Source organism: Pavona decussata, unplaced genomic scaffold (genome assembly GCF_977016875.1).
Source record: "Pavona decussata unplaced genomic scaffold, jaPavDecu1.1 SCAFFOLD_179, whole genome shotgun sequence".
NCBI lineage: Eukaryota > Metazoa > Cnidaria > Anthozoa > Scleractinia > Agariciidae > Pavona > Pavona decussata.
This window is the reverse complement of record NW_028145589.1, coordinates 544,965-558,319: the sequence shown is the minus strand read 5'-3', so window position 1 is coordinate 558,319 and position 13,355 is coordinate 544,965. Positions and strand designations below refer to the sequence as shown.

Genomic DNA, 13,355 nt, shown 5'->3' with positions numbered 1-13,355 from the left:
AGAGAAGATCAGGAGAAGCCTCTACGTTGACGACTTAATTAGCGGCGATAAAACCGTTACCGATGTTCAACACTTAAAACAGACCGCTCAGTCAATCTTCGGGGAAGAGAAATTTTACCTTCTAATGGAGCAGCCAACAGTTCCAGAAGGCGCAGTAGAGGAACACGTGAACTCGCAGGAAAATGAAAGCCATACCTTCGGCAAGGAAAAGTTGGGGGTAAAAGAAGGAGAGACCAAGTTGCTCGGGAAACCTTGGAGCAAGACTCTCAACACAATGCAAGTCATATTTCCTGGATCAATCGGGAAGGTAAACAAAAGAGAAGTCCTCGGAAAGCTAGCCAGAATCTATGATCCCCTAAGATTATCAGCACTCATCACCATGAAGTGAAAAATACCGTACAGGGAAGCTTGCGAGTCGAAAACTCCATGGGACCAAGAGCTACCCAAGAAGCTAGTAACCAACTGGCAGAAGTGGGAAAGAAATCTCCCTGAAGGGGTAGAAGTGCCAATGAGCATCGTACAACAGCGAGAAGAAATCAGTAGTATCAACCTTCACGCGTTCATTGACGCAAGCAGTCAAGGATTGTTAGCAGCGGTGTATGCCGCGTAACGCACCAACCATCGGGTATATTACAAGGACTCGTAGCCGGAAGGCCAGACTGGCAAAGAAAGGATTGAAAATACTGAGGATTTAACTGGTAGCTGGGCATATGGCGACCAATCTACTGCACAACGTTAAAGAGGCTCTACAGGGATTTCCCATAGCAAGTGTTCACTGTTGGCTAGACAGCACAGTTGCACTCCATTGGATCAGAGGCGGTGGAGACTACAAGCAAGTTTGTTACAAATCAAGTGCGAAAAATCCAAGATCAGGATAAATAAATAAATTAATTAATTAATTAATAAATAGGAATTTCAGTGGAATCCACGGAGTGGTTCTTCTCTCCACTGTTTCCAGGTCGAATTGGAATTTGGAAATGTTGGTTTTTGTGGAGGGAGGAAAACCGGAGTACCCGGAGAAAAACCCTCGGAGCAGGGACGAGAACCAACAACAAACTCAACCCACATATGACACCGAGACCGGGAATCGAACCCGGGCGACATTGGTGGGAGGCAAGTGCTCTCACCACTGCGCCATCCCTGCTCCCACAATGATTACATTCAGTGCCGCCATGTGAGTTCAAAAGAAAATCCTGCTGATCTGGGTAGCCGAGATGGGAAGGTAAACGAGTGCTCGGATCTGTGGTGGAACGGACCACCGAGGCTAGCCTACCCAGAAAAATGGCTATCAGACATCGTCACCAGTCCAACCAAAGAAACACGCGCCGAAGACAAGGTCATCAAAGAAGCACTTACAGTACCCATGGTAACAAATGATGCACTGGACAAGTAAAACCTGTGGAAGACAAGAGACTATGAGGTAAGAGAGCGAATCCCTGTGCCCCATGATAATTATTTTCAATCTTTTTTTAGTTCGCGCCATGCTATTTTAGGAAATTATAATCCGCCATTGAGTTTAAAATTAAATGACGTCACTCTAGCTGACCAATAGGATGTCGACATTAAAATAGCAACGCAAACAAAAATAGATTGAAAAACATTTTCATAGGAAGAGGGGCATGTATGGGGGATTCGCTCTCTTACCTCATAGTCTCTTGTGGAAGACCATCCGAGTTGGATCCTGGGTAGCACGGTTACTTCGGAACTGCGGAATGAAGTGTCAACAGAGGACAACCGGACCAATCACAACTGAGGACGCAAACGGCCAGTACTGACCCCTAATATGATGCTGTTTGGGCAACCGAATCAGCTGCCAGAGAAAGTACCAAGTACTTTAGAGGATGTTAACCTGAGAAAACGCGCCAAATACTTGGGGAAGTGCAAGGACGTGGTGTGGACGAAATGGCGTACCGAATATCAGGCAAGTCATATTTAGAGCGACCGGTACAGCATCTCAATCCTCTGGAGTTGTCCTGTGACCGACTTGCTCAAGAGAGTGGTACAACAACTCAACGCCCGTGCTCCAGAGTTCCAACCCAGACGTGCTGTAGTACTTAGTTGCACGCGAACGAATAGCCGCAATTGGAACGGATGATTAAGAACTGAACTTTTCATTGTGGTTTCATTTTTTTTTAATCAGTTGTTATCGATACATTCAAATGTTACCCTTTAGAGCAATGTATATTTGCCTCAATAAGAGCCAAATAGGGGGAGAGTTTCAATGATGATGACCTTACATTGCGTGACATCGAAACATAATCTGAGCACGTTGGACGTTGAACCCTTTTAGCCTTACGCAATCAGTTTTGTAATATCAGAGTTAGAAAGGACACGCATCGAGAAGCGAGATTGTGATCTTAGGGAACAAATAAGGCCGTTAAGTTTGGGATACAGCATTGTGATTATTTCTCGCAAGACCCGCTCACGACAAAGGCTTTGAAGTCTCCTGGTACAAACGGTTTGGTGGCCTCTGACTCAATTACAATATTTTGGTCTAGAGCATCATGTTGTAGAATTTCATGTCGGCTTGGACGAAAACAAACGTTGAATTCATTGAAAACCACACTAAAACAAGCCAGTCTGGACTGTCTGCAAAGCCCGGCTCCTGAAATCAAGTCAGTTCGAAAACATGCCGGGGACGGTGACTGACTTGAGACTTCTGTCAACATTGACTTAAAATTTTGCTTTGTGATTTGAAAATTTGCTCTACTGAGCTTTTATAGAGATGGTATTTTTAGCATGTTTTCCGCACGTATGAACATGAATGTCAATGAAGCTTGTCATTTTGGAAACCAATCAAATACATGTAGGCGGAGCTTTAGCTGACGGACAAGAAAAAAAAGGAAAAAAGGGTGCTCCCGCAGTCCCAGAGTCGATGAATATTTAAATGAAGTGAGTAAAACGAGTGCCGCAGTCCCGCAGTCCCGCAGTCCCGCAGTCCCAGAGTCAATGGGTACTTAAATCTAAGCTTGTTTCGGCTCATGGATTTGCTTGTTTCGGTTCATGGATTAAAGAACGAGTTATATTCATGTGTAGCGTGCTTGGTTCGGTTCATGGATTAAAGAAAGAGGTATATTCGTGTGTAGCGCGACGACTGCGGGACTGCGGGAGCAGCATTAAGGAACACGACTCGCGGGACTGTGGGAGCAGCTTTTCAGGTAAGATATTTGGTGGGCCGGGTATTCTGCAATCTAGCCCAAAAGGGAGGACTTTTGACCACATTTCGTGATCGAGCATCACGCTGACTGAACCGAGTAAAAAACTTTCAAGTAACCTTTAAGACCATTTATACACACACGGAGTTGTGGTTCTCTAAATTAGAGTATAATCCGAAAGAACTAGTTCACTAACAATATTTTCACAACAGCAATGAGAGAGGCTGCTGCAAAGACAGCAGCATCAGGCTATATCCGGTGGGGACTGTGGCCGTGTCTGCCGTTCACGAATGTTCGAAATGTTCGCAAACGCGCTGCGTCATGGACAACAATCTGACGACTGCCTACTAACCTTTATTCCAGAAGGAATTTCTGCGCGCCGCCAAAATATTACAACATGTCAGTCGCTTCACTGCGATTTGTGATCGATTACCTCGCCTCTGCTGGACTCTAGACTCTGATCACGTGCGCTGGTCACAACACTCGATAACGTCAATTGTGCGTCTATACTCTAATCACAAACTCCGCAAATTACAACGCGAGTTCATTGTTCATACTGTTCATTGTATTCCAAATCTCGTTACCTCTGACTCTCGCGTGATGCTTGCCTCAAAACCACAAAAGGTTGAACACGTATTATTCTGAGAAATAACAAGATTTATTTCCGCAGCTACTTCTGCGTTACAGGAATCCAATACCTTCGTATTAACGTTTCTCCAGCTCCTTAAAGGTATTGTTCCTATTTTTCTGCAGAATTAACTTGGTGTAAATGTTATGCAAAACCCCCCGTTTTTCCAATTTTCCTCATATAGAGAAGGGGGGCAAAACTTTCATAACAAACCCATTGCGAGGATAAAGAGTCTTTGTTCTAGTGTAACCCATGTCAAAGATTATTTCATTGAGCGGAATTGTATTGAGAAACTTAATACAGTGCATAGACGGTCATGGGTATAATCCCAAGGATATCGATAGCGAGTCTTTCGCCTCCGTGTTTTAGTAAGTAATTCATATTTGTAGCTGGCAGGACTGTGGATCGTCCTCAGTTTCCTACATTTATCCTAAATGTAGTGCGGAAATTTGAAATTAGTGCAACAAAGGTGAAATTGAAATATTAATTATTCACAGCTACGCAAATTTGCAAATCGGCTGTCTCGAAACAAAATGGCGAATAGTTTAGAACAGAGTAAGAACATTTTAATTGAACGTTTAAAGGAAAATACAAAGAAACTCAACAAAGCACAAACAACTGGCTAAAAGTTTGAACGGGTCTTGGACTGCACAAAAGGGCTACGTCCAAAATATTGAAAACTATGAACCGGAGACACTCAACAAAATTCTCGAGGGTTTTCACGCAACAGTGCGTAAAAAAGACGGGAAAGACTATACAAGCATGACAGTCTTCGCACTGCAATTCAACGTTACCTAAGAAAGCAAGGTTATAAATACTCCATAATTAGAAACCGAGAGTAAAAAAAGTTCGAAGCAAGTTTTTGAAGATAAAGCTTGGCTACTGCGACAACAAGGCAAGCTTAAAGTCAATCGGCCGAACAAGTCTCGGAAGTCTGACAAACACTGAATTGAATGAGCTGTGTAAAAGCAAAAGGGTTTGAAGCAGAAGTCCTGGTACAATCTGTTTGTCGGCTTCTGACTCAATATTTTGGCCTAGAGCATGATGATGAAGAATTTAAAATTTTACTGGTGCTCATTTATTCCAAATTGAACTCGGAATCATATAATTACCTATACTAATAACGGAAGGCAAGTTCTCCAGTCAGTGCATATAACGCAGAGTAAAACTACTCAGTTTGTGAGCCAGGAGAGTGAAAATCGACTGACATCAGACCCTATTTTTCTTTTCGCATTCTCCTTGTGCCTGATTCCACTGAAAGCTCAGCTTGTAATAAACGGATATCGAATCTTGTAGTGTTTTCTTAAACGTTTTAATCGTCGATAACGTACTGGTAAAAATCGTATCACCACTATCGCATTCTCGCATAGAACTGTCGTCGAATTCTAACTTGTAAATCGTATCCTAACTCATCAAAATCGTCTCACAAATCGTATCAACCACATGCTTTTTTTGTACATGCTTTTCAACTGGTCACGTGATGAGGTCATCATGCCATAAAAGGACAACCTAATGTTCACTGTCAAAAATGTCAACTATACGATTCTCACACAGCTGAACGAGTCTAATTTTTGCAAAACAATATATCATGCGGATAGACTTTGCTGTAGATTGCAATCAGAAACAGAATGTGGATAAACAGAATGCAGCCATGTGAATGAAGTGTGGTTATGTTTTAAGCCTGATGAGAAATGATAGATGAATATTTTTCAGTCAGTGACTCAGGCATACTCGAGTTCTTCCAACATAAGTCGAACCTATGAACGTCCGATTACTAATTGTAGTTCGGATGCTTTTCCCCTGATCATGAGCTTTAGGAGATACGTGGTAGCTAGATAGATAGATAGATAGACAATTCATCAGCTAAAAATAAAACATTAAAATATATATCAGTATCAACATTGTAAAAACTATACTAAAAACCTAAACCTAACTAAAGCTGCTTTCCACGAATGCTGTGCCTCAACGTACTTCTTTAATTAAGCGCTCAAATAACCCAAGGGACTCTGCTTATCTTATGTCACAAAAGGAAGACTGTTCCAAATGGTGGCGCCACTATAGCTAAAGCTATTCTTATAATAGTTTGTGCGCGGCAATGGAAGGTTGAGCTTATTCTCAGAGTTTCTTAGGTTATATGCAGCGTCTCGCCTTTCAAATTTAGAAGGTAAATAGTCTGGAGCTAAACCGTGCAGAGACGTATAGACCATTGTGGCTCTTTGTATTTGCTGCTGGGAAGCTAGGCCATAGTCTTGTGATAAACATCCTGCATACTGCTAGGATTTGAATTCGGACTAGCACACTATACGGATGGACGGCTGAAAGGGAGGTTTCACTTTGTTGACGCCGATGATTTTATCGCTACTCCATTTAATCAGATTATAAAAGGGCTGAAAATGAAATTATAAAAAAAAGTTTTTGCACAAAAGGTAACTAATGAAGTCGGTTTGAAGTTCATTACAGAGAAGTTACATTTTTGAGTTTTTTTTTTTTTTGTCTTTTTTATTTCAATGAAGAGTTACAGAGAGATAACTACCAACATACATACAAGTTAAGATAATACAATACAAGACTTAGCTTTAAAAGACATAAATATAATAAGAGAAAAAAGATGTTTATAATACGCAAAGTGCAGCTTACGTTTAATAGGCAAAAAAAGTAGGTCTTAGTTCTATGGTATTTAAAGATTGGTTTGTAATTTTGATTTGTGTTTTTCTAAATAACGTTTGCTTCTCAGAACAGCAAGGAAGGTATCAAAGAAATAAGTGTCCTCTTCTCCCGAGGCAATGTAAATGTAATATTTTGCAATTATTAAACTGAGGTTCAGGCCAAGTTGTTGCGCGATATTGTTAGTGAAGCCATAGATAATATTTTCTTCGTTGAACTCGATAGAATCGTCATTTTTTGTATTTCATCGATTTGTAAACTCTGTCAAAAAGCGTTTGACAAATGGACAAAATACAAAAAAGTTGGTTGGTGCTTGTTTTTGTTCGCAAAGATGGCATTTATCCTTCTCTTTAATTTTATCTCTAAATAAGGTTGCGTTAGTTGGCAGAATATGGTGCACGACTTTGTATTGAAAGATGGCGAGTTTAGTATCATTAGTGACATTAAATGGAATATTGTATTGAGATTATTTGAATTGCGTTGTGATCTAAGTTTGCTTGCCTCATTCTTCTTTCAGTGGTTGGAGGTTGAAACTTTTTGCCGATTAAACTCTGGGTCGCTATTTTGTAAGAAAGTTTGTTTATTGATATCGTGTTGATGGTGTCTGCAGGGACCAGAGCAGGGGTTTCATGGGTGGGCTTTCAATATTCGAATCCACTCTCGGGGGAACGCGCTACACAATGCGAGATATTTCTGAAAGTTGGAAGATTTCAAAGAAAACTTTTTACTAAACACGTCAGGAGCAAGGAATTTGTTTTTGTTGAAGATATCTTTAACTTTAGTGATTCCAGTGTTATTCCATTCTCTGTAACATACGAACAGGCCTTCTATTTTAATAAACCTGTTATTGCAGATAATTTCCTCTAATATTTGTTCTTTGGTTTCAGGGGTATGTTGATTCAATGTCTGTCAGATTAAAACTGTATGCTAATAGAAATCAATTGGTATATTTAGATTAAGATACTTAAGATCATAATTGCATTTAAATAAAAAAGGGCCACCTAGGTGTCTTATAAATACCAGGGGTATGTGACTCCAGCTGGCATCCTCTTTACGTACTTTCATATAATCTTCTTATCCAAACGTTATTGAGTGCATTATTAATTATTTCGAAGTCGGGCAGATTTAAGCCGCCTTTAGATATTGGGCCTATTAACGTGTTATGCATAATTTTCGGTTTGCCGTTCCAAACGAAGTCAAAAATAGTTTGCTTGACTGAAGCTATAAATATTACAGGAAACTTGAGTACTGGTGTGTTATAAATATGCTTAGATATGCCCAGGGATTTCAGAATAGTCATACGAGTCATACGGCCGTACAGAAATTCAAAAGATTTTTCATTGATTTTAATTTTTCTTCAAAGTTCTTTTGGAAGCATTCATTTTCATCGTGAGAGAAATTAATTCGGAGAGCATATATCGCTTCTCATGGCCAAGCAATATTAAGAGGTTTTGAGCCATCACCTTTGTTTGCACCTATCACATCCCTTCCGTCTTAGATGTGTTTACTTAAGCTTCTAGGCCGAAACGTTCTTCGAAGGCGCGAAGGAGTTCAAACAAGCTTTCTGCAGAAGTTGTATCGGACACGAAGGCGGTTGTATCATCGGCATACTGGGAGAGCTTAAATTCCTTACCATAAATTTTTATACCGTGGATGTTGTCGTCATTTCTTATGACGTTTGCTAACATTTCGGTGCAGAGAGTGAAAAGAATGCCGGACAGCGGACAGCCTTGTCTAACTCCGCATTGTAGAGAGAAAAATTTGGAAGCGTGTCCATTATTGATGAAGCAGCTGGAACACCCATTGTAAAAAGTTGTGATCCACCTTACATACATTTTAGAGTTGATAGCAATTTACACAACCGGAGCAGTGCAAAACTCGCGTTTTGACTGATGTAGCGAAGTTTGTAATTAGAGTTTAGAGGTACAAATGACGCCATCGACAGGTGTCACCGGCACGTGATCAGAGGCAAGAGTCCAACCAAAGTGATTGGTCAACAACCTAAAGCTTTGCAAACTGTTTTGGCGAGTAGTAATGGTAGCGAACGAACATTGGCAAATCTTCTCCCTGAAAGCAAAACTGCAATTAACAAAAAGATTTCATTATGCCGCGCTTCTGTACTCTAATAACGCACGGATGACGTCAAAAAGTCTTAAAACGAAGAAGTACGCTACGAGCCGCAGGCGAGTAGCCAACCTCTTTCCCGGGGTCTTCTCTCAACCTTCCTCGAGATTGGGGACCCTCTGTTGCAGCTGCTCACCTGAATGCACAGGACAAATTTCAGTTGGGATACATTCGCTCTATTATTTTGTTAGCAACTGAGCCGAAGAGAAATTTTTGATCGGGCACGAATTAAAGCAAGAGAAATGCGAGAGACAAGAGAGTTATGCAATGGGACAAACCTCCAGCGAAAGCAGCGTGAAATGAGGTTGATTCTCCAACTTGGAACTGTTCAGCCAGATGGACTTAACGTCAATTTTAGTTATATTTGAATCGGTAACTTTTAATGCATGCGCGTTACTATTCATATGCGCGAGTGTGTCCGATAGCGTATTTCAACAGTTTTCTCCACACTGAAGAAGAATTATAAACCCGAAACGTCTGTGTTTCTTTCAAAACCAATTTTTGACACTTTTTGATATTTATTTTTATATCAATCCTATCCGAAAAAATGCGAGAGATTACAGCTTGGCGCAGTTTGACCGGCCGAATTCATGCTGTCTGCAAAAGTCGTGTATTAAGTAGAATCTAGTGAATTTCTACCGGTCAAACTGAAGCAGACTATTGATACTTTAATAATTCTACAACTTGCAATTGAATAGGAGTAATTTATTTGTCTCCAGAAATTTTACCTGAAATATTACTATAATGATAAGTACATCTTTTGCTCTATAAAATGAAATTTAGTTCATAAGTAATTCTTTCGGTAGCGGCATTACAATTCATCACCCACACGAAAGTACGCTCAAGGGTCTGCCATCGTCTGCGTCCCGAAATGACAGTTTTTAAAATAATTCTTGTGAATTAATAACACTCTACCTGAGTGGAAGAAACATGAACCTCACGCAGGTCTCAAGCGCGCGTGCGGTGTGAACATTCTTGGTTATAAACCACTTGTTGTCACAAACTTTGCAGCTGGCTTCTCAGGCCTCTCTGAGAAAGTGACAACTGCATACTTCACTATCCATCCCTAAAGGCAAATTTGGTCAGGCACCCAGATTTTTGCCACGTGACCAACTGCAACCAGTGTTCTATCTTGAGGGAGGAGGAGAGAGGATCCTGGGAACGTGGCTGGCGAGAAGCGTGACTGCTGTTCTTACCGTCTTTTGACGTCCTCTGAGCGTTGTCAGGGTACAGGCCCACGGCAAAATGGAATCTATTTTTTAATACAATAACCAAGACATATGACCACATTTCACGTTTACTGAGCCTATTCAAGCAAACGTTTAGGCTACTACACACAAGCAGTCGCGATCCTCTAAATTTGGAGCATTCAATCCGAAAGAATTCTACGAACAAACAATATTTCAAAACTAACCTTTATTCCAGAAAGAATTTCTGACTCCCAAATATTACATCATGTCATTTGATTCGCTTCAGTGCCATTTGTGATCCATTAAACGCCATTACAGTATTTCTAGCGGCGTCATATTAGAACAAATATTTCCTTCGTTTTCAGAATAAAGTATTAGCCTTTAAACTTGGTCGAGGTCACTTGTAACGGTTTCAATTAACTTTTTTCAAATTGTTTTTGTAACTTCTCATCTAGTTCGCTACTAAGTCCGTCTCACAAGGGGTAACAATAGTAGTCCACTGTAGTATGGCTCGATAAGATCTCGTTTTAATAGCTGAGGTGTGGGTGGGCACGTTTGTGCTGGGGGAAGGGGAGGAAATCCCTCTCTGTTGGTGAATTTCTTGTTGTTTAATATAAGCAAATTTTAATTTTCAGGCTTACTTCATTGTGCAGAAGATCATTTCACCAAATGGAAGCTGAAACAACAGGTGAAGTAGCTGACCTACCAATGGAGGAGGGAAAGAGAACAATTTTAAGGAGTGCCAGGATTTTTCTGGTAGAAGACATGGATGTGAGAGAGGTTTTGCTTAATATGCCAAACGTATTTACTCTGAACCAGGAAGATAAAATAAAGTCGCCAGACAATACTCGACGGGTTCAATGTGAAACGTTTTTAGAGATATTACCCTCGAGAGGTGCGAAAGCCTATGACATCTTCAAAGGAGCGCTCAAAAAAGTGAACCCATCTCTTGTGGAAGTTCTAAATCGTGAAGGTAAGTTATTACATGCTCTTTGTTACAATTTAATAAGTAACTTTTCTGTTCAACAAGATAATACGGATAATGACTTTGACTGTTACAGTATTTTAATTTCCTTACTTAACACTGCGTGGAGTATCGTTATAATGTCCCTTTACACAACTGCTTGTTTACGGAAAATATAAGGATGTGGCATGTAAATGATTTAATGGTTTAAAGATTCTTTAACCATCAATACAATGAAAGAAACAAACAGAAAAAAAGCTAAAAGATGGCGGACAGTAGCAGAGGAAAACTTATTCCCAATCTAGGACCACTCTCCTTTCATGATTATAAAACTTATGCAATAAAAAATTTTTTGAATATATTGCATATATATTAAGCTGAGATTATTCACAAAAAAACTTAAAAAGGCCGGGGATACTGATTCAATTAATGCTACTAGCTCAGTTCGAGCGCAAATAACTTAAGAGGTCGACTTTGAAAGAATTAATGCTTGATTTACAGATACAATTAGACGGAAGAGAATTCCATTCATTGACGTAACGATTAAAAGGTCCGTATTAACGATCAGTATACGTCAGGGTATGCCAAGAAATATATGGCTCTTCATACGCCTGTAATACGGTTCAGGAACCAAATGCATACTGGTCATTATACAGTCCTTATACGCTGGTGTCCTTATGGGCCTGTATATGCCTCCGTACCTTACACCACTTTATCTGCAGTGTTAGTGATCGGGTCAAGACGCCGAGTCTCAATTAAAACAGACTCCTCGACGGCAAGAATACCAGCATTTGCTGGAGTTTTATCATCGCTTTCGATAGAAAATACGTAACTAGCAAGATATCACCACTCCGCGAAGTTAACATACTATAGCAAATATTGTCTGTCTGTTTCATGACTGTTTTAAAGCTATTCAGGCCTTTATCTGGTACCCTTATTTTAAAAAAAGTGAAATGGAAAACACAGAAATCCAACGGTCATTTCGGTGGATGTCTTAAGCACCTCAGATTTTCGGATTTAGCTACAAAGGAAATCTAAACTTTTCATGGCGGCAAAATGTCAGATCAAACCTTTCGTGACACTGGAGAAATAATTCAGTTTGTTTTCGGAGATCAAATACGTGTATGTCGTTCAAAATGCGACAAAAATTATTTCAACTAACATTTTCGTAATAAAGAAAAGCACATCGTAAATTTGGGCAATCAAATTCCGTTTCCTTAAACTTTCTGCAACTTAAACTTGCAGCAATTAAAAACATCCAAAACAGATCAAACCGTTTTAGCTTAGGTAGCTATCCTTTTAGATGGCCACAAAATGATCTTGAAAACATAGGAGACAGCATTGAAAACAACCAAAGTAGTAACCTTAGTTGCTGTATAAAAACTCCAGAAGGCTCAGCATTTAATGGGTGTGCGAAGAATGCGAGTTGTGGAGTTGCAGTTGCGAGTTCAGTGCGAGTTGCATCCATACATACATACATACATAAGTTAGGGTGTGCGAAGAATGCGAGTTATGTAGTTGCGAGTTGCAGTTGCGAGTTGCGAGCTGCGAGTTACAAACAGACAAAATAAAGAGATTTCTAATCCTAGTCAAGGTAAGATAATAAGTTGGGGATCGTAAAGACTTTAAAAAGAACATTTCGGGAAAAATAAGCAATAACCACTGGGTGGGCACTCTTTTTCGGAGTTCAGCTTTATTATCTGCCTAGTTACACCCAGAGGGTTACATGTTTGGGTAAAAGAAGTGTTAGGGACCTATACCATTGCTTTATAAAGCTCAGACAATGGTAAAAAATGGACGAATCCGATTATTTTTCTTTCGTACCTTTTTAAGGGTAAAAATATGTAAGAACCCACGGCCAAAAACAAAAGGCCACTCTTGGGGGTTGTTTTCAAAATTTCACAAGAGCATTTGCGTCATTCGTATGCATGGGAATACCCAAGGCTCCAAATTTATTTAGCAAAGAAATCCACCACAAAACACTATACCAGCTGATAAGTAAAAGAAGCATCGTTGCCGAAAGACTAAACAAAAAAGGAGGTGGCAATCAAGTTTGATGGTATTTTTTGCTAAAAACAAAACCTGAATGTAACGGAACTGCCCGCTATCCATGAATCTACAAGCGATGATATAAGTGCAAGGGGTTTGCAAACATCCGGGGGGGGGGGGGTACTCAACAGATGCTTTGATGGGGAGGAGCGGTAAGGGCGTTCAAACCCTGACCCTGTTTGAGACACAATTATCTGATTTCCGTATCCCGTTTAAGACAGAATTCAAAGTTTTCAGACCCTATCTAAGGCATTTAACCCAAAATCATACCCAGTTTAAGACTAGAATGAAATAAGAATACACTAGTTTCTTCCATTGGCGGTCCTTTGCAGATTCCTTTTACTTCATTGAAATATGCTTCGTTTTCAAAAGACCAATAAACAGCCATAATAATAATAACAACTTTCTTTATCCACGGAATCCTTATCACTAAAAAGTGGTCTTCTAAAGAGCCGTGCGCATTAAACCTAGTGCTAAAAAGCTAAGGCATTAAAATTAACAAACACAATTGAAAAATCCTATAATAGGTGCTAAAACTAAGTTAGAAAAATTCTGAAATACAATAGCGGAATAGAAACTAT

General features: G+C 40.0%; 2 protein-coding genes across 4 annotated transcripts in view; one reads left to right on the top strand and one right to left on the bottom strand.

Moving 5' to 3' along the window:
- LOC146463297 (uncharacterized) overlaps window positions 1–13,355 on the bottom strand; it is a 50,266-nt gene that overhangs the window by 15,787 nt on the left and 21,124 nt on the right. The gene's annotated exons all lie outside the window — the stretch shown is intronic.
- The window catches only part of LOC146463298 (uncharacterized), a 74,158-nt gene that overhangs the window by 50,608 nt on the left and 10,195 nt on the right, over window positions 1–13,355 (top strand). Inside the window, exons 1-2 of one of the 3 annotated variants that reach the window (XM_085084561.1) lie at window positions 3,600–3,885; window positions 10,397–10,734. The exons of the other annotated variants lie outside the window; for them this stretch is intronic. Of the exons in view, the coding sequence (XP_084940687.1) occupies window positions 10,431–10,734 (304 nt within the window). The 5' untranslated portion in view covers window positions 3,600–3,885; window positions 10,397–10,430. Of the gene's footprint in view, window positions 1–3,599; window positions 3,886–10,396; window positions 10,735–13,355 lie in introns of those variants that run through there. 3 annotated transcript variants of the gene reach the window in all.